This window comes from Platalea leucorodia (assembly GCF_965183815.1).
Source record: "Platalea leucorodia genome assembly, chromosome: 4".
Lineage (NCBI taxonomy): Eukaryota > Metazoa > Chordata > Aves > Pelecaniformes > Threskiornithidae > Platalea > Platalea leucorodia.
The window spans coordinates 33659369-33680806 of NC_138826.1; the positions used below are offsets into that span (position 1 = coordinate 33659369).

Consider the following 21438-nt stretch of genomic DNA (forward strand, 5'->3'; position numbering starts at 1 on the left):
AATTATTCTTGAAAAGTTTATCCTTTTTAAAGTATCCATCCAGAGGATATTTCTGAGTCAGCGAGGTATAGATTTCTTTGCTATGGGAGTTCAGAAATTGGCTGCAGTGTAATACTTACTTTTTTCTCCTATGTTCTTTTTCTTGTTTCTCTTTAGTGAGAATCTTGCAAATTCTTAGAGGTTGCTGTTGCATCATGAGAATCATGAGAATTGATGAATGCAATTTAGGAAATAATTACAAAAGGTGACTTCAGCTAGCTCTTAACTTCTGTGACCTCCCTCTCTAGTATCTGAAAAGAATTAGACTCCTCCAGGGCAAAGTTAAATGTGAGAGCTAGCTGTAGGTATTCAGATTATCCAATTTAGGAAACTGCCTTTCTTCACTGAATGGAAAGTGAGCCTGAGGAGACTAACCACCCAAAGCTGATGTTGGTCTTTGTTAGCGTTTTCTTCTTTCTTAGCATAGTAAGAGTATCAGTGGTTTCCACAGTAGTACATCATATCAGTATTGTACATGAACATCGTTGCAAGTCATATGTATAAAATCTTTTGAACAGTAGTCTTTGCTTGTGAATTAGAGGATGCATCTTTTGTATAAAATTTAGTCCAGGTGTAATTCCACAGACATCCGTGGTTTTATGGCAGGAGTGAATGTTGTTCCTGCTTTTTCCTTGTTACTGTATCTACTGTCATTTTTAAGAAGCAAAGAAATGTTTGGGTTTTATTATCTTTAACTTTGAAGGAGTACATATGGCCCAACAAATCCACTCTTGAGAATTTTGTATCTAAGCCAAAATTTATATTCCACAGAAATGTTATAATGGGACTACTTGATTTCTGCTTACTAATTATAGTAACCTTCTCTGTACAGATAAACTTAATTTCCTGTTTAACCTAATGTTGCCTTCAGTGTCCACTGAGAGAATGCTTGAGCTGTAAACCAAAGCCCTACAGTTCTGATGGCATAATCATATTCCAAAATATACCAGTGTAACTCTTCATTTGCGCTACTAGCTGTCAGGTTTGCCACACTTGCATTGTGTATTCCCATTGATGTTAGTGGAAAACATACTTAGGCACATGTGAGGAAACTAAGCCCCTGAAGTCCCATCTGCACAAGATCTCAAAATACATGCTAGTCAAGTGCTTTTGCTAAGGGCAAATGAGCATCTCAGTTGAGTTAGCGTTCAAGTGAATGGCAAACCTTCAAGACTGTGCTGAATGATTTTCTTTCATTATACACTGTCCTTCAGTTGCTGTACTACACCTCCTGTCAGGTAGCAACTGAGTCTCTGAGCTGTCCTCATGAAATGAGAGGCTGCTTGCAGAACAAGGTTTCAGTCCTGTAGTTGACAGCAGGCAGTGAGAAACGAGGCTTGGGAGAGAACGGGGCGCTGCTCAGTGGGAACTAAGAGCCCGCATGTTTGTTGCTGTCAGCAGCAGGACTGAGATACTGGTCTGCTCCTGATTTGAATCATGGGACCACTTGTAGAGTACCTTTGTTCTCCATGTGAGATGGAGGAAGAATTGAGTCCTTTGTAAGGGGCTGAGAGAAATTCTTTAATACAGAAACTAGACGATCTGGAGATTGCTCGGTGCTTTATGTAGGCACAGTTTTGGGGTGCCCTCTCCGCTGAAGACGACAGCTGTACTAAAGGCACAATTGTGCTCACAAAGTCTAGTATTGTTCTCTTTGTTTTGCAATGTGGAATATTCCTGCGGAAGTCAGTGGCATAGATGAGTAGGAAACAGCTAAATTAAGCCTTGAGTTATAGTTATAAATAAGTAATGCTTTATTTTCAAAACTATTTTTTAAAATTTTGGACGGAGTGCACATTGTCTTACTAGAAAATGCACAACAGTAGTATCGGACATGGAGAGGAAATGAGGAGAAGATTTAGAGGGGTTTATCCCTCTAACAGGATTTATAGAGCCAGGCATTCTCTCTTTATCTAATGTAGGAATTGGTTTTACAAGGGTACTTATTTAGAAAATATTCTTAAATATGATTATATAAATATAAAAATCTGTATTGGGAGTTAGTTTACCAGGGGAAAGGCAAGAGAGACATTTCAGAATCTGACTATTCGCTCATTTTTTGTACAAAAAGGAAGCATGAATAAAGCATAAATGTTACTTACGTGGTTATGGATGGCACGCTGAACTTTGAAATAGAATAGCTATCCTGGAGAAGTGCCACTTACATGGCCTAACGAACAACAGCCTTGATTTGATAATTTTATAAATGTTGTATTTGTATTTCTGCTGTGTGATTTCATTGTCTCTCTTGCACAAGGTGTTGCAGTGAACATTGAAATTCTTGATATTCTGGTTAATTATTTGCTTGGTAGGGACATACTTTCCTGGTCCCGTAAAACAATTTTATATAGCTAGCAGTTGGACAGGGACCCATTCATTCCAGAGATCAGGAGAAAAACATGATATTGTATTTTGGTTAGTTAAATTTAAAGTATGCAGCTAATACATAATTTCCTGTCACTTCCTGTCATTTTTGATGGTTATACAGAAAGAAGAATTCTCCCTCCTATTGAATTTTTGAGGAAATAAAATACCTCCACAGTAAGTTGGCGAATTCAGTCTGAATTATAGCACTCATATATTGTCAGTCTATATCAGTTTTCTAGAATTACAAGCTTAATATTTTACCTTTATAGAGCTGATATATAACCAATCAGCTGAATTATCAAGACAAGGAAAGGTAGAAATTTTTCTGTTTCAGAAGGCATAAAGTTGTCTCAGTTCATTTTATGGGAGTTACTGTTTCTAAATGAGTTCTCAGTTGTTAGTATCAGTATCTAGTAAGAGGATTTCTTATGCCATGGTACCTAGGTGCTCTTTATGAAGTTGATCCCCTCTCATCAAACATTTCTACTTCAAAAGGTCATAGCTAATGTCTCCCATTGTATTGAAAATGTTAACTTGAGAAAAAACATTTTCTGTTTCCCCCAATGGATATATTTTAAGATCTGAAAACGGTGACATTTTAAAAAAATGTGATTTGTATTATAAGATTTTGTTTGGCTTTTGGTGTGTTTATTACATGTGCTATTGGTATCTGTGTATAATGTTAACCTGATCTTTTGAGGTCTCAGAAATTGCTTTACCTTATAGTTTGTTCCTCTGTGCCTGTCATCCTCATCTACATATCTTTTGATTTTCAGATATCTTCCCAGAATGCATTAAGGATTCAATGTTACCTTTTAATTTTGTGCTATGTGGGTACAGTCTCCCCTTGCTTATTTTCTGGCTCACAAACCTTAGTCACATTTCCCTTATCAAATTCCTAGGTTTTCATGGAGCTGACACTTCACAAAAGTAACTGCAGGGGTTAGTATCTTGTGTGTCTTTCTAAAGACAGTACAGTACAGCACTTAGTGCATATCTTCTGCATGACAGCAGCCCAAATAAACCCCAAACTATGTGAACCGGATGAGTGAAATTATATCGGTGTAGGAGAATATTGTGGTGACATAGAAGTGGCATGACGACTGTTCCACTGGCTTTCCTCCCAGTTGCTGGTTGTGGGATATCACCAGAGCTTCCTTGTGCTTTTGGCATTCCCAGTTAGTTCAGTAGATTCCAGGTGTCTTACCTGCCATAAAAAATTGCAGTAACCTAGAGTCTGCTTTGACTTGCTTTAGCACAGATGGCCACGGTTTGGGTGAAAGGAACAATTACCCTTGAATCTAGGCTTTATTTTTGTAGCAAACTTTCAATCCTGGGCTGCAGGTCAGTGTTAGAGGTGGAGGTTCTTCAGTAGCTTGGCATGTTACATAGGCTTAGTTTTCTTTACTGTTTGTATAGTCCCCTAAAATATGTGTTTTGTATCACCTAGTTTTCCATCATGTGGTTTTTTTGTTTTGTTTTGTTTTTTTTTTTTTTTTTCCATCAGAAAGCCATTTTTCATCACATAAATGTCAAAAGACCTCATTTTTTTAAAGTGTCTTGAACTGTTTTCTTCTTTGTTGCTGCTAGAGTTAAATTCAGAGGACAGCCAATCTTCGGATAGAATTTAAGTAGGACCTGCTATTTACTTTGCTGTTCCTCTACCAAGTTTTAGTTGAGCCTTAATTGAGTGCTTTGACTTTAAGAAGTAGTGATGTTTCCATATTTTCAATTAAATTCTTTGGGAATTATTAGATTCTATGACTTCTAACACTATGTTTATTTGAAATCTCTAAATATATGTCTTCTGGAAAATTAAACTGAGGTTTAAGGAGATGTTTTTTGCAAATCATTGTGAAATCAAAGTTTAAGAAACTGCTGTTCCCAAGTCCAAGTCACCTCCTCAGCTGAGAATGTGGTAGCTAGACTAGGGAGCTCTTAGGATGTTTCAGTGTAACTTAGAGCTGGAAAAGACAGGGTTGTAACTGGAAATAGCCATCACTAACAAACATTCCGTTGTTTGTGTTGTGTTTTGTTTTAAATCTAGACCGTATTAAATGCAAAGATTTTCATCATCAGATAAAGAAACTTCTTAATAGCAACCATTTCAGATGCAAGGACGAGCATGAGATTTACAACGTACAAATTGACAGCCCAAAATGCCTTAATGTTTTTTTACAAATCCCTTGGGAACACGTTTTCAAAGATCCATGGCAATGGTGGTGGCAGCTTAGGAGAGGCATAATAGTGATTTCTGAATGTCTGCTCCAAAAGCATCAGAAGTCCATGTTTCCCACAACATGACTCTAAAGACACTGAAGATTTATCCCTGAGTACAAAGAAACTTAGAACCACGTGATTTGTCTTTGTCTTTGTACAACTGGAGATTTTCCAGTGTGATGCCAAAAGAGGCAAATCTATTTATACATGTTGAGGGGGCTTCATAATGGGTTTAAATGAAAATGTGAGTTACACTTCATTAAGCTGATGTAATTTGCATCTTGAGGGACAGAAGGACAAAGCCTTAGCAGGAACTACAGTCGAGAAGAGATTTTAAAGTAATGCAAGGAAAAGCCATTTTATCTCTTTCTTCTCTTTTCTGTTGGTTGTTCTCCTGGCACGTTTGGGCTCTGTGATACAAAGCGCATTTACATCGCTTCAGGGATGCGTAACTTTCCGCCACTACTTAGGACAGCTCTGAATTTGGTTGAGTGATGGTTCATAACAGACCCCCCCTTTATTCCAAATTCTGTTTAGATATTTATGGTTTTTCCACATATAAAATTAATAAATAAGTTTTGTCCAGATATTGGACAAATACCTGAATTGGTTGAATCTAAACCCCATGAAGGAGAAATAGCAATCTGAAAAGCATTCTTATGTTACTTTGATGGTCATTCCCCCTAGTATCCAAGTCTAAATTGCAGATATATAGTAATATTTTACAGCTGCATTTTGTTATCCATGATTACTGAAGGGATGCTTTCACAGCTCCAGCAGAGAAAAGAATTTCACCTGGCCCTGCCTTCTTTTAATTTCTCCAGATTTAATGGACATCATTGCAGTTGAATGAATATTTCACGAGTTTACTTCCCACTGAGTGCAAGCAATCACACTCATTATGGCTGTAATACTTGTAGTTTTTTCCTTGTTGATGGATGGCTATTATGTCATTGTATTCAGTCATTTGCAAATTCTGTTTTCTCTGAATTTGTTTCTTGACTGCTAGATAATTTTTCATGCTTGCATAGTGCAGCAAGCTACGTAGTTAATACTGTGAAAGGTGGCATATTAGTGTTACGGATGGAGTTATGGGAAAGAGGGTGTGATTTGATTGCTGAATACAAATCGTATGAGTTCTGAATACTTAGGAGTTCTACTGCAGTGTGTCTGGTGTACAGCCTTTGAGCATGAACCCATCTTTTTAATGTTTCCCAATGATGAATTACATTCAAACTATGGGAAAATCATACTGCTTCAGTTAATTTTTTTCCATTGTTAATGCTTAATAGCAGGAATGTATTTGCCAAGATGATATCAGAGTCAAAACATCTACAAGCAAGGTCATAGGAACCCAGAAATGTATTATTTTATTGGTCTAGTTTCATAAAACTCACTTCTGTGAGCTTTAAGTATGCTTAGAGTGGATTACAAATTAGCCCTTTTAGGATTTCTTTTGTGGGTAACATAAACAGTTTGTCTGTGAAATAAAAAATCAGTAGGCACGTACTCCCTTGCCCTGCTGTGAAGTTCTGCATTTTTAGAACTAAGGAAAAAGAATAATCAAGTATTTTAAAATGCTCAGTAACTACCAATCAGATGTTGTGTTAAGGTTCTTCTCCACCATCCTTCCACTGCTGCAGATGTAATGGTTCAGCTTGTTTTGAGTGACGAGGCAAATTAAAAAAAAAAAAAAAAAAAAATCCTTTTCCAAATCTTTTCAGTGTGGGCTTATCAATTTCCAAGTCTTATCATTTGTCTCCAATAGCGACAGATGAAAGCCATGAATGTTCAATGGGAATTTTCTGCCTTTTTTTTTTCCCATTCAGAGATAATTTATGTAAGTAGAAGATATAATGAGGATACTAAATTAAGTGTGTCTGTGTATATAAATAAAATAGGTTTGTTACCCATTTGCCAGCATTTTGGCTCAGCTGCAGCAGTGAGTATCATAACGGCTTTAAAATTGATTAGACAATTTAACTTGAAATTTAACTCTGGATATGGCAGAGAGAGATAAGCCTGTGAATAGGAGCATAAAACATTAATCTTGCAGTTCTCCAGCTGATCTCAGTAAAGCTGGCGTGCTGTATTTAGTCTTTGGCTTTCAAGAAATTTAAAGTCTTATGCTTTCAGTGTGACCTATACACACACGAGTGGTCTTCTTGTTATATGGGTCAAGAATCACTGGGCCCTTTTGCTTGTTTTAAAAGTGAGCTGTTTTTCTGTTAAAACAGAGGTGTTTCTGCAGCACACAGGGATGACCTGCCTAGGTTTTTTTGGCAGGGGAGACCAGGTTTGTTTGACCACTAACTCTTCTATAAGTTGTTGCCCAAAAGAGACCTGAAAGCTGTGTTTCTATCAGTCCCACAGTGGCTTCCAGTGTTGAAGCAACACAAATGTGCAAAATGAAGTAGCCATTTTAATTGGGAAGCTGATCTATTTTCATTTGATATGAAGCTGTTAAGAGTAACTTCTCCTATGCTACTTTCATTTTCAATTTTTGTCTGTATCGTGATGCTTCACCAAAGAAAGATCAATTTAGCCTCAGTGAAGTGGCAAAGCAACAAATGTGAAAGCAGCCAGTTCTAAGGCCTTCTCCACCTGTTTTCACATCCATAACAGTAGTAACCTCCTTTCAGCTGGAGTTTTGGAGTGCTTTAGGGCAACTATATGCTGGTTTTGAGTAAGTTCAGCCGCTATTTCTGCTTTTAGTAGACATCCTATTTCCTGATGTTGATCTATTCTTTAAATTGGTCCTGGTATAAAGAAGTGGTTTAAAGTGGATGTGCTTTCCAGTATGAAAACCAATTCAAAATATTCACCAAAACACCAGTGGAAAAAAGGCAAGGTACAAATGCGTTACCTTTTTAGTCAGTTATATCTGTCATTTTTTGATGTCCATGACACCTTTATTTCACTTACCACACACGTGAAGTCTCCAATTTTAACTAGGGGGTGGGCTGCTAAGCAGTCTTCTGCAGTAGCCAGCATTTTGAAGTCGTTTGGTTGGCAATATTATCAGACCCTAGTTGAACCCCCACTTTAAAAGCAGATCATAGTATTTTCTTAAACGTCTGACTTCCAAATTTAGCTCAAAGTTACCCTTCTGCTCTTGAAAATTCTGCCCATTCTTTCTATTTTGTCTTGTAAGTATATAACTATATATTATGCTAGTTGTAATGCTTTTATAATATTAATACAGTCTAATGTAAAACTCCCAGGTTATGTAGTTGTTATAGGTGATGCACGTACATTACCAGACTGGATAGTATATTCCAACTCTCCCTCTGTGCTATCCTGTCATCGTCATTTCTTTCTAGTTAATTATGGTGCAGTGATGTCAAGCACTGTATCTCACATTTTTATGTCATATTCCAGTACCTCTCAGGACAGAATGCTGTTCCTAACATTGAAGAGCACTAGTTTTTGCAGGACCCAGACTCTGAGTTAGAGCTTTACAAGAAAATGTTCCTTCAAAATTTGTTGGTGGTCTGAATGTGTGGGCAAAGCTGGTCTAATACCTGCATGTTTGGTTCCTAGGATCAGTCAAATCTAAGAGAGCGTGAGCATGCTTTTCGTGCTCTGTCCTTTTTTCCCTTGTTCCCCTGCAATGGTACGCCGATTGCTATTCAAAAGTCACCATTTACCAATACTCACTGAATCGTCATCCTCCGTATTAATACTATGTATCATTATCGGGTTCCTATTACTGCCTGTCAACTCAATGGATTTTGACATTCAGGACTACACAAATATGTATCAAAATATAAGTATGCATTACAAGTATCACAGATACTTCATATTCTAAATAGAAGGGAAACTGGAGTATTGGTTGCTGGTGATGATTGTGAGGTATTTTACTTCCTCATTTCATATTCTGTTTGTATTCGGTTTGTATTTCAAAATCTGTAAAATTATTTTTTTCCGTTTTCAAAGAGCTTTAAAGATTTCAGAGAAGTATTTATTTTGGATTTTGTTCCATCACAAAAAAGGATAGCTTAGCACTTAGTAATGCAAGTGTTTTCTTTTTCTGACATATTAAAAATGTTGCTAAAAACTACCTGGAGATTTTCTGCTAGACATTTACTTAAACTGTTTATTCACTTCTTAAGCAAAGAAAGTAAAAGGATCAGGAGTGCAGACATCTAAAGATGTATGCCGGGCATATTTCCAGGAACTGTACAGAAAACAATACCCATTTACAGAAGCACTTTTGCTCTTTGACTGTCATCAGTGCGCTCCAAAATCTTTTTTCATCTCTGTTACTTTTTGTCAGCGGTCATTACTGCTTTGCACATGTCTCCTGAAGTTTAAACTAATTTGGCTGTTTGTAACATGTCTAGGGCCCATAGTTCTGGAGTATAGAAGCTCACTTTTGAAGCAAAGAAGTTGCACGTTAACGTATTGTGGATATATATGGCGTGGATTTCCTGACTGTGTGTTCAGGTCGTTATTCAGTGTGCTGGGATCCAAGTCCGTCCAGCTCTCCGGGAGGTCTGAGAACCTCAGCAGCATCACTCCATCTCCTGCTTGAACACAGAGCCTCGCTCCTGGAAGAGCGATCATATGTAGCCTTTTCAGTGTACCTGGTAGAGCTTTCAGTCATTTTTCAAATACAAAATGCTTACAAAAGAAAGCAATGCCATTTTCTCCCTGCTGGCTTTTTGAAATCTCATGTTGGGAAAAGCACTTACCATGTATTTCATAGGAACAGAAAGCTTTCAGTAATGACTGCTATTTCTGAGTCTATTGCAGCCAGTGCAGCTGTTGAAAGTGTCGTTGTGGATGGCACGAAAAGGGTAGGATTTTGAGCAAGACCATGCACCATCTGACTTTGATATTAGTTGAAAAGGAAAAAAAAACCAATAGGATGTTTGAAGAATAGACAACCTCTTGGATGTAAATGCATAAAATGGAACAAAAATAGAAAAGTGTTATCATTGGTTCTTGAACTCATCAGTAAAATTACTTTATTCAGAATACTAGCTGGAAATCTATGGATTTCACAGACTGTGATTGAATTTCACATATCCATGAGGAGAATTTCGAACAATCAGGCCAACCTTAATATTTCTGCATTGAGGTGTCGGTATAATTCTTTGACGGCGTATGTTGAGAGGTTGAAATGTCCCTAATGTTTTCCAAGTCAAATTTTTATTATTATTACTGACTAGACTCACCTTCTGTGTCCAGTTTTTTATCAGTTATGACGGAAGTATAAATACTACTTTTTTCTATAATTAGATGTGACTAAAAATAATTCTCACAATGTGTTGTCTCACACCTCTGCATGGGCTTCCTAGCTTCCTCATCTGGACAGAATTTGGGAACTTTCCTCTCTCTCTTACACAGACATTAGCCTTGTTTTTCTCCTTTGTTTCTTTCTATTCTTATCTATGTTTGATTTGTATTTTTTTATGCTGTTTCTTTACTCCTTCTCTTACATCATCTTCTCTAATTTTTCCTTTTTACCCACTCTTTTTTCTCATCTTTCTGCTTTTTTTGATTGTTTGTTTGCTTTTGACTTGTGTCTTATGCAGTGCAAGATCACCTAATGTTTCTGAGTTATAATGTTCATGGAATTCTTGCCTTGGGAACTGAGGGAAAACCTAATTTTAGAGCCTGTGATGCTTTTTGGGGTCAATGGTCATTTGTTCATCTACCATATGCACTTAGAAAAATTAGAAAAAACTTCCCAAAAAAACTGCAGGGTTTCAACTGGGCAAATAGAATAGAAGAGGAAATTGGTGTTTATATCCCTTTTAGTGTGGCTCAACAAAGTGATCACGGTTAATTGGTTCATTGCGAAGGAGACAGTGGTTTATATATGTGTATACATATGCGTATATACATACACCATCTATAAACCTTGAAGAGATTGGTTTTACTTTGTGCTTGAAAAACAGGTTCAGGATTAATATGATTTCTATTTGTATTTATTTCACTGACAGGTATGCATAGGGCCATTATGCTAACTGTGGATGTTGCTGACATCTTAGCTAAACATTGTAGCACCAGATAGCTTCAGGTGTTTCTTATTCTCAAACTGCAACTGCACGCAGCTGTGATGCTACCAGTCTATGCAGCCTGCTTACATGTTATTAGAGCTTATTTATGTGAGGAATTTCATCCCTTTCCAATATTTCCCATCACTGACATTGAGACTTGCATAATTGTACCTCATAGTTGCTTCTGACTACCACCTATGAGACTTTGTGAAAGGCTGTTCAGAGAGGTGATTGTATTGGACCACAGAAAACAGATATCTAATTTAACTGAACTAATCATGGTTATTTTTCATGCAGGGAATAAATCGCAAGATAGTGGGATTGCAGAGATGGAGGAACTTCCAGTCCCACACAACATCAAAATAAGTAACATCACATGCGATTCCTTCAAGATTTCTTGGGACATGGATTCTAAATCCAAGGACCGCATTACTCATTACTTCATCGATCTCAACAAGAAAGAAAACAAGAATTCCAACAAATTCAAACACAAGGTAATTTTCATTTAAAAATCAGAGTGGAAATACTTGATTTTTAATAGATGAATCTGTGTTTTATTAACCTTTCAAAGCCAGGCAATGGGAAACAGGTACTGGACATCCAGAAAAGGTGGGTTTTGGTTAATCTGATTGACTTTTTTTTTACTCAGAATACCTTCTCTGTCTCTAGCCTATGTGCGTGTACACACGAATACACTTGTCTCATAGAGAATTGAACATTACCTTTCCTATTTCATTTGAAAACAGTTTCGGAATGTGTGCAATGTATTGCAAAGCAGACATTTTTGTTCCTGACTAGTTCTTAATCATTATTTAAACAATTTTTGTATTCTGTGCCTGTCCTTGTTCAGTGACAGACTCGTGAGAGCAACACATGTCATTTCAACAGAAGAGTCACAAATTCTAATGCACTTCTAGGAAGGCTTCCAGCAATTTTAGTTTGCAGCATTCAGCACTGTGACCTGAATATTCATCTGGCCTCTTTCCTCAAGCCACTGATGCAGGGCCATACTGAATGCATTGCAGAATCTGTACTTATCAAATCCAGCAAAATTGCTTTGACCTCAGAATAGTTGAAATACTGAGATGTCTAGAGCAACATGGAATGAGAAGATTAAATAACACAATCATCTGCAAATTTAAGAACAATGTTGGCAATATCTCTAAAAGATAAGGTTTGCCAAGGCACAAATAACACTCCAGACAAATATGAGAGCTCTAATTCTATCAACACCTAAATTACTATTGGTTTATAAGCCAGTGGGATAACCAGGAAATATTTCCACCAATTTCTCTGAGTCTTTTTATTGTGAGAGTATTTTTCCTATGAATTCTGTTAATAGCAGGTGTATAATTTTCACGTTTTCTTATTTGACTTTTTTTTTTAATGTGGTTGGAAGTAACATATGCATTAAGTGTAATGAAAAATCACTTACTGCTGCTTGAAATTGAGAATTTTACATGTTTGGCCAAGATGTTGCAGTTGCTAGGAACCAGTGTGCAAAGCACTACCAAATTTAATGTTATAGTAGACATTTATTATGACTCATTTTTAATTGTAACAGCAAATACAATAGAGTATGTTTGGTTTTTTTCTTATTGTTATTGGTTTTGGACTGACAGCCTTTGAATTTGAATTCCCACTTTATACTGCAGGAATAAATATACCTTCTAATATAAATGCTTACTGGGATGGATGCTTTTTCATTTCTTTCATTTTATTAACCTACATGTTTTTTCATTCATGTGCAAACTGGTGTAAAGTTGTAAAATTTGTTGTTGTAAAAGGGAGAGCCACCCTAGCAGACCAAGTACTATATACGCTTCAAAATCTATATCACAGTGATGAGACTAGTGTTAAAATGGAGAGGGGAAAAAAAAAAAGAATATTGGCAGTGTAATAAAGATAAGCCGTTAGATTTATTTTGTTTTTCTCAGCAATTCCCTAGCTTTTTACTGTGATGAAGTGTTTAGTCAAAGGAGAGAGGTAATTGGTTTTGTAAGAACATGAAACTATCAATTAAAATGATGTTGGATGTCTTGTCAGAACTAACTTAAAATTTCTTGGTACTAATTGTGTTAGTGACTTGGTAAAGCTTTTTTTGTTTTGTTTTTTTGTTGTTGGTGGTGGTGGAAATCCAGACAGGAGCCAGGGTGGGCAAGAGAACTGCACAGACTGAATACTCTAACAACTATCTGTTCCACAGGACATACGTGTTTGCTTTCACGCATCTTTAGTGCTAAGTAGTTTTTAACACACTTTCTAGAATGAGCTTTTGTTGAGAAATTAAAAATTGCTCAAATTCAAAATTTGCCCAAATCCTAGTATGGTTAGAGACAAGCATCCTTCCTCCCTATAATGTTAGTTATACGAGTTTCACAGCTGAAGCTCAGCAGCAGACCTGCTGGGTAGGGAGCTGATAACCCGGTAGCTGAAGCACCAGGGACTGAATCCTCCCAGAAAGCAGAGGGAACAGAATCAGCCTTCATAACAAAGCTGTTGTATAAAGGTGAAGGATATCACTGCCCCTTCTCCTAGCAGAGCTTTTTAGAAAGAAAACTGTGAGCCCTGCCACTTAGTTATCAAAAAGAGCATTGGGACTTACTCTCAGGAGCCATCCAGCAGTCAGGCTGTGGAAGGAGACGGGCATCTTCAGGGGAAAAAGTTCATCCTTACTTAGCTTACGGGTAGGGTAGATCCTTGTCTGCAAGTGCCTGTCTCTCTCACAGGTGATAAGCCCAGATGACCAGCTTAAACTATTGCCTAACTTGTAGAGAGTTAGTGTTAAATCTCAGTTTGCTCACAAGGCGGTGAGCAAGTGACTTGGGATATAGACTTAACCTGATAGAAAGATGCTGCACCTCAGGAAAGGAGGCTGTTTGTTTCCTTGCGTACCTAGGAGAGCATACATGAATGATTCACCCTTTCAATATTTTTTTCTGTTGGCAAATATATAAAGTATATTCAGCATATTTAGGGTGCCTATAGTTTTATTATTTATGACTATTGTCATCATAGCTGTGAAGGAGGAGGTTTGTATTGGTAATAGTATGTAAAGACTAGAATTCTAATAAGACTTTGTCTTTTTCTCAGTGCAATTTGCATACCCTCCCCTCTTTTTTAAGATCTGGAAGTGTGGTTATTCCCATGTAATAGGAAATGAGGCTTAGATATTTAGCAAAGCTAGGACTAGAACCTGGGTGTGCTGAGTTTCCACAATGTGTCCTATGAGCAGACCTGGCAAAGGGAAGGGTAAGATGAAATGGGAGAAAGCTGAAAATTGAAAGCTGCTTCTTTGGCAACGAAAAGGGACTGCACAGCAGGCATCTTTTCCCAAAAAGGAGAGAGGTAGTGTGACTCATATACCTTGTTGCTTAGTTATTCAGTGCCTCCAGGTTGTTCTTGGAAATTATTGCCATCTAGGTACCTTTAGAGTTGTCCGGCGGGTGCTGGTGATGGAGCAGCCAGCCATCTGCCGCTCCAGAATCCCGGCTGTCCTTGAGCTAGTGTATAACCTCCTTTGCACTTCTTTGGGGGCTCAGCCAGGAATGAGAGCTGAGCAGAAGAGAGATGAAAGGAAGAAACTGAGAATCCCCAGAGAAATTTCAACGTGAACATTTGAACATTTTTTCCTGAGGTCAGTATAGTGACCTTAAAAAAAAAAAGGAAAAAAAAGTGTTTGCTTAGAAAAAGAACAACAGATTAGAGTTATGAAAAGCATTGTATCTACCTCTCCTCCCCAGCTGTGCAAGAGATAAAACCCTCTATTTAATATGGTTTTAAGTAGTTTGCCCCTTTTTTTGGTACAGTTAGAAGAGTTTCCTGATACACAGCTGGAACATAAGGCTTTGACGTGTGGGGGCAGTGAGGCTTTTAATGTTACCTGAAAACTGACAAAACTAATGGAGGCAAAAACCACCACCGGGTTGTGGGCACAGAGACCTAACCTAGGTGGAGGCAGTTTTTACCACAGCCAAAGAAAAGATGACAGGAAGACTAATGATTGTAACTGTAGCAGCTGCTGACTGCATTAGAAGTAGCAAATTCAGTCCAGCGGGATGCCTCTGCAATATAGTTCCAGGATGGTAGCTTTAAATGTCATTTGGGGTTTCTGTTATTTTTCCTTGTAATTTTTCTCAATCTTTTATATATTATTTATTTCAGAGTGCACAACTGAATCCTTTACAGAGAAAGTTTTCTCCCAACTGTTACTTGATTTAAACGAGAATTAGCAAAAAAGAAATCATGGCAACAAAATCTTACCCTTGATTATCAGTCAATCACATTTCGGTTCTTATAATATCACAAGCTGCTAATTTTCCAGTTTCTTAATACAGAAACTGAAGAATATTTTTTACTGACAGAAAAACAATAAAAGAAAGATATTTTTCCATAATAGAAGACAAGCAAAAAAAAAAAAAAACAAACTTTCAGGTCTTGCTTACAGATCATGAACAGAAATAGAAAATATTTCTTTTTTCCTTAAGGGACTACTGTGCTAGTATTTACAGGTGGATGGCTATGGACTAGTATTTCAAGGTGGACAGCTACGAATGTTATCTAAAATGCCCACTTTTCACATGGCAGCCATCTTACTATTCTGTGATTACTGATAAATACTCAAGAGTAAATACCTCTCTCGCTCTATCATGGCTCCTCGGGAACACCGTGCAGAGAATCATTCAACTCCACCATGAGAACCCACAGTTCTAGCATAAACTGTCCAGTTTTTCAAGTTTTTTCTTCCCCTTGGTGGTCTGTGCTGCAGTCTTTGGCACTGTAGAAATTGGGTATTTCAACAACAGGCAGCTATTCTTTGTTGCGCTATGGTGCGATACACTGGAAGAGCAAAACAGAGTATCTGACATGGTGGCGGGGTGAGAAGCAAGAGGTTCAGTGACAGGCACAAACTATCTACCTGTATGTTTGGCTCGTTCTGGCCCTTCCTGTACATAAGGGTATTTTGGTACATGTAAAACACACAAAGTTACTTTGCAACGTATTTAATTTTCTCTGTTGAAGTTTGGTTTGGAAGATACCAACAGCAATATAGGTGGATGGATTGACGGCAGGAGGAATTTTGTTTGGTTACACTGACTGAAAGAAAACAATGGCAATGAGAGTACAAGAAACTCTTATATTAAGATATCCTTGTGCTCAGTAGCTTGTCTTTCTCTGTTTGCATACTTAAATACAAATGGCCCTAGCCTGAATTATATATTTGGGCTGTATATAATGGTGTGAGTCTACAGTCACTTGGACCCGATAATAAACTCACATATGCAAGTTATCGCTGTAGCTCTTTTAGAGCAGACCTTAGACCATTTTCCTTGCCACCCTTTTAACATTGCTGCACCAATGGACTGTGAGAAGTAACAAAGGTTTGCACAGAGAAGCCAGGGGGTGGGGATTACATTGCAAAAACAACGAAGGAAGGGGTGGTGGATTGGTTTGGTTGCACTGCTGACTTGTGTGTTGTTTTGTCTTTCTGTTTCCATCAGGATGTACCCACTAAATTGGTGGCCAAAGCTGTTCCTTTGCCTATGACAGTCCGCGGGCACTGGTTCTTGAGCCCAAGAACAGAATACACAGTGGCAGTGCAGACAGCATCAAAGCAGGTTGATGGCGATTATGTTGTTTCTGAGTGGAGTGAAATCATCGAGTTTTGCACAGCAGGTAATATTGCTGAGGAAACGTGCACCAGAGGATGTATTGCAATTAACGCTAGCTTTGCTGCCTGAGCGGGTTAGCCATCTACCAGTGCCAGCTAGGCTGGTAGAGTTATAACAGTCACACCTGGAAACTGGAATTCCAGCCTTAGGCTTTGTATGTGCTCAGGTTTGGCACGTTAATGAGAGGCAGCTGGAGTGCCCCTTTGTTCTGCAGCAGCTTAGCTGCCCCAAAGTGCTGTGCCTGGCACCACTGCTTGTCCCAGGCTAGGAAGGGAGACTGGTGAACCGAAGTGGAGCAGGGCCACTTGTGTGCCTGTTGCTGGCTACTGGCACCTCTGGAGAAAAGACAGAGCGGCAGCTCCCTAACAGACAGCTTGCTTAAGACATTCTGCTGCTCTCCCTTCTCTGCATGCTGGAAAGCCTGAGCACCACCAACACCCTGTCTCGAGGATCAGTTTAGCCTGTCATTGATTTATAAGTCTCTTCCTTTGGGTGTTCATCAGGTAGTGCCTGTATGAAAGCTGGGTGCTGAAGCAAGCTCCCAATGAATCCCATGTTGGCTGAGATGCAGTTTAGGCTGGGTCCTAAGCAAGCTTTTTTAGTTATGTGGATTGTTATTGGCTCACAACCAGGTACGTTGTAGCAAACAGTTTATCAAACGGCATAAGCCAGAGAGGGCAGTTCTCAGCTCCTCTGCAGTTCCCAAACACAAGGAAACCAGCTCTAACACAGGAAATACTGAGCTGAAAGGTGCTGTAGGCTTGCAGAGTATTTGTGGGGAAAGGAGTGGGGAGAAGCAAACGTGCGTGTTCCTGCCATTTGTCTTTTGCCACTGTTGGAAACTGGTGCTGGGCTATATCGTTTCTGTACAGCTGCTGCATGATGTGAGGTATGTTACCAAGGCTCTGTTCCCAATTTTAAGTCTGCATGTCTGTGTAGCTTTTGGAGAGAGCGTATTGTGGTTTTTTCCTGCCCGCCCGCCCCCCCTGCCACTAGCAGCTTGTCTTTTCTTTCCAGATTACTCAAAAGTTCACCTAACACAGCTATTGGAAAAAGCTGAAGTGATTGCAGGCCGTATGCTTAAACTGTCTGTTTTTTATCGGAATCAGCACAAAGAATACTTTGATTATATCAGGTAAGACAGTAAACATATGCAAAATTGTTTGGCAAATTAAGGGAGTAATGAAAATAAGTAAATGGAGGCAGCTGTGCTAAAGCTAGAGCAGAGTGTCTGTACGCTTTATTGCTAGTTCAGAAGAAGGGAAAAAATAAAATACAACTCCTTCCTTCCACCTTGCTTAACTCAGCATTTCCATTGGGCAACAAAAGTTTGTGTTTTGAAGCAGAATCTGAAGTACTCACAGGGTCTCCAGCCTGATTAAAGTGTCTATGTGTGCGTAGGTATTTGCCTGCATATAATCGTTCCACTTCAAATATTTCCTCTCCACATACACCCACCCCATTTCTATGCCCAAATGTAGTAATTGGGGCTCTCCGATCCAAATGTTAATTTACAGATCATGTGGGGAGGGGGGGGGGGATGTTTGGACAATTTTACAACACTGTGCTTCAGTTGGAATGAATAAATGGGATAGCTGGAGGTAGGTTCCTTATTCCCATTGGAGACCCAGTGTGCCTTCGCACACGCAACCAGAAGCGTCATTAAAATAGAAAGGAAGACTTTTCAATAGGAGTCAAAGCTCATGTACTGACTGAGCAGGAGCAGCCACCACGCAGCGGTAACCGTCCACCGTTAGAAGAACATGGATGAGAGGTAAGCAGCGTGTCGCCATCTGTTCAGCACTGTATGGGAAGGGTGGCAGCGCTGACTACGCTGCTTTAATATGCCTTGAGAGGTGGGGCTGCTGCTGTGCCATATAATTCCAGTTTTATGTGGGTGTCACACTAGCATCTGCCTAGAGCTGAAAGTTTTTTAAAACTGGTAAAGAAAAAAAATACTTGAGGGAATCCAACTCCAAAGAGCAGACTCCCCCACCCTTGGAAACATTCCCACTTTATAGTCATGAGTATCTGCTGGATTCCAGGAGTGTCTTGTATGTTCCAGAGCATGGGGTTTGCTCTTTCCCTTCTGTGTTTTGGAAGAATTATTTTATTGCATGTAGTGACAAAGCTGCAAAACTCAATGGAGGCAGAGAATGAATTGCAGTTGTTGAGGCTCTTTGAGGACCTCGTAAATCTCTGCTGCCATCCTGGACTAGATACCACAGAAGGGAAATGCCTGTGGTGGTTCTGATTTTCATATAGCTTTGTTTTCAGCTATGTAATCATAATGCACCTGCCTTTGTGTTCACAGAGCTTTGAAAATTGCCATTTATAGCTGTGGTTTTGGCCTTGTTCTGCCAAATGTGACTCTAATTGATCGCTCTGTATCTATTCCCCTCCCTCCTGTTACGTTCTTTCTTGGTTTGATACAAATAGAGACTATTTTGTTTTCCCTTCTGTTAGAGAGTTAAAGAGGCAAAAAGCTGTAGTTTACCAGGTCAGCATGAAGCTAGAATACCTGTAACTGTCTGATGGTCACCTTTTCTGATCAGAAATGTACTAATAGGGTCACAAGGGCTAGTCCTTCCTCGGTGCACCCTTCTGAATGTTATGTTAAAAACCCTAACCACGTGCTTCCTTTTAGGAAAAGTGCCTTGTCATACGATGTCTGCCAATGGCCTCTGTGGTGTCATAACTAGTAAACAAGCTTGGAAAAGCTTATAGAGTAGCTCTAGTGGCATTGGCAAGCAAGCAACTGTCACCGTGCTAAAGCAACAACCCCTAACTGTAGGGTTGAAGTGTGAGCTTGTAAGTAGTGTTCATGTCACTCTGCTGTTTACCTCGGCTGGGAGCGCCATAAAGCAGCTCAGATCCCCAGGAAGAGTGACCTATAATTAGCCTAATTGGCCACTGGATGTCAGTATCTTGCCACAGAAATGGAACTGCAAGAAGCTTGGCTTTTCAGGTTGCAGAGATGGTGGTTATTCAAGCTGGTGTGGTTTTATTTCTCCTTAGTAATTGCTTCAGTCATAAAATACCAATGTATCCTTCCACCCCAATCAATGTCTTGTGAAACAGGGCTTGAGACAATAACGATGTAGTATTTGAATGGCCCAGAAAACTTTTGAAATTTATCTTAGAGTCAAATTAAGACATGCTGCTGAGGAGATTAGAAATAATGAAAAAAATCACAGCTGGAGACATTACTGAGTTGATTTAGAGCTGTTTTGTATGTATACGCTGGATTTGTTTGCTTTGACTGCTACCTCCCGCTTTAACCAAGTAAAACCTTCTCCCGCACAGCACCATTTCACCATTTTACCTGGAGCTGTTGCAAGTTAAAAGCAGAGAGAGAATAGTCTTCCTTGGCTGGTTTCCCCTCTCCTTAAAAAAAAAAAAAAATAGAGGAAAGGAAAAGAAGAAAAAAGAGTAAAAGTAAAGCAAGAGGGGGATGTAAGACTCTCCAGCCCCATGCGTTTTTAATCTGTCAGTGTGTATAAAGGCATTTTCTAAGGGTACCTAGTAAATGTGGTGTTTTGCAGGACTTACAAAAGGGAATGTTTCCCTTTCTGGTATCACATGGTTGCAGGTGCAGAGAGCGCCAAACCTGTCACTAGGGCACTTCCCGAGAGGTATGGGGCACAAGTTCTGGGGAATGTCCAGCTATACATCAAATCTCAGGTGCTAAGGAGGATTAGATGGGGTGTTTTGGACTGTTCTCCTAAATTTAGCAGCCTGATGCTGCTGAGTGCAATTTGGGATTTAGGGTTTTAAAAATTCACTTGTTACATTGAATGTTTCTTTTCAGTGGAACCAAATTGAGCTCAGCTTGCAAAAAAAAAGAGTTAGTCTTGTACATTTTTTCCCCTTAGGACTAGCGACTGCAGAAGCTGGATACCAACCAAAGTGGAAACTAACCAAATTGCCTAATACTCTGTGCCCAGCTCTGCTCTGATTGAAGTCAGCAGTAGACAAATTAGACCCGAAATTATCATTTAGGGAAAAAAAAAAAAAAACTACAGCAGGCAGTACATTCCTTCCTATAAGCTCTCTGAAAAACATTGTTCAGAAATAACTTTCACTGGCAGTTTTCTACATGAAATATATACTGCCTATGCTAAAAATACGGATTAACAAACAGTATATTCAACATGTTGAGACTGACTTGCAATTTTCAACATGTGATTAAACTAAAATGTGTTTATTGTTAGAATTGTAGTGGAAGGCTGAACAAATCAGCTAATTAAAGATATTGGTGTTTTGGGGGCTTTTTTGCTTGTGCTGTTCTTTGCTGTATATAATACCCACACAGCTCACAGCTGACAGAGAAGCCAGACTGGAAAAGCAGATTTTCCCCTTGAGCAGGAGTTATTCTGGTTCTTTCTGAGTCTGGCATCACTCGATTTGCTTGGTCCTAAGATCATGACACTAACCACAGTTTTCAGTTTAACGGTTTTCCTTTGTGTCCCTTCAGTACTGTTACCAAAGAGCATGATGTCCTAACTTTCCACTTTTTCTTTAACATGTATTACAAAATAAACAACACCAGTCATTCATTTGTAGAGAGCATCATGGGAATGCTATGCAGCCCTCTGTTAAGGATAACAGTGGCAGCCATGGCTCTCCGATCAGTGGGAAGCTGGAAGGCATCTTCTTTAGCTGCAACACTGAGTTCAACACTGGGAAGCCACCACAAGATTCACCTTATGGAAGATACAGGTTTGAGATTGCAGCTGAAAAACTCTTCAACCCAAATACTAACTTGTACTTTGGAGACTTCTACTGCATGTACACAGCCTACCACTACGTCATTCTCGTTATCGCCCCTGTTGGATCACCAGGAGACGAATTCTGTAAGCTGCGCCTTCCTCAACTAAATATAAAAGATAATAAATTTCTGACCTGCGACGAAGAAGACGGCGTCATGGTTTACCATCATGCCCAGGATGTTATTTTGGAAGTAATTTACACTGATCCTGTGGATCTCTCCCTCGGCACAGTTGCGGAAATTACTGGTCACCAACTAATGAGCTTGTCTACTGCAAATGCAAAGAAAGATCCCAGCTGCAAGACCTGCAATATCAGTGTTGGACGTTAAAACTTCCCTCGTTACTTAGGAGCCTTCG

At 39.1% G+C, this 21438-nt stretch overlaps 1 protein-coding gene across 1 annotated transcript in view; it reads left to right on the top strand.

The window, feature by feature from the left end:
- Positions 1–21410, top strand: part of PHYHIPL (phytanoyl-CoA 2-hydroxylase interacting protein like) — a gene marked incomplete at both ends in the record, with an annotated part of 36523 nt that extends 15113 nt beyond the window's left edge. Inside the window, 4 exons of the mRNA XM_082308101.1 lie at positions 10935–11131; positions 16139–16313; positions 17327–17444; positions 20876–21410. Coding sequence (XP_082164227.1) covers positions 10935–11131; positions 16139–16313; positions 17327–17444; positions 20876–21410 — 1025 coding nt within the window. The remainder of the gene's footprint in view (positions 1–10934; positions 11132–16138; positions 16314–17326; positions 17445–20875) is intronic.
- Between the last annotated feature and the right edge of the window lie 28 nt (positions 21411–21438).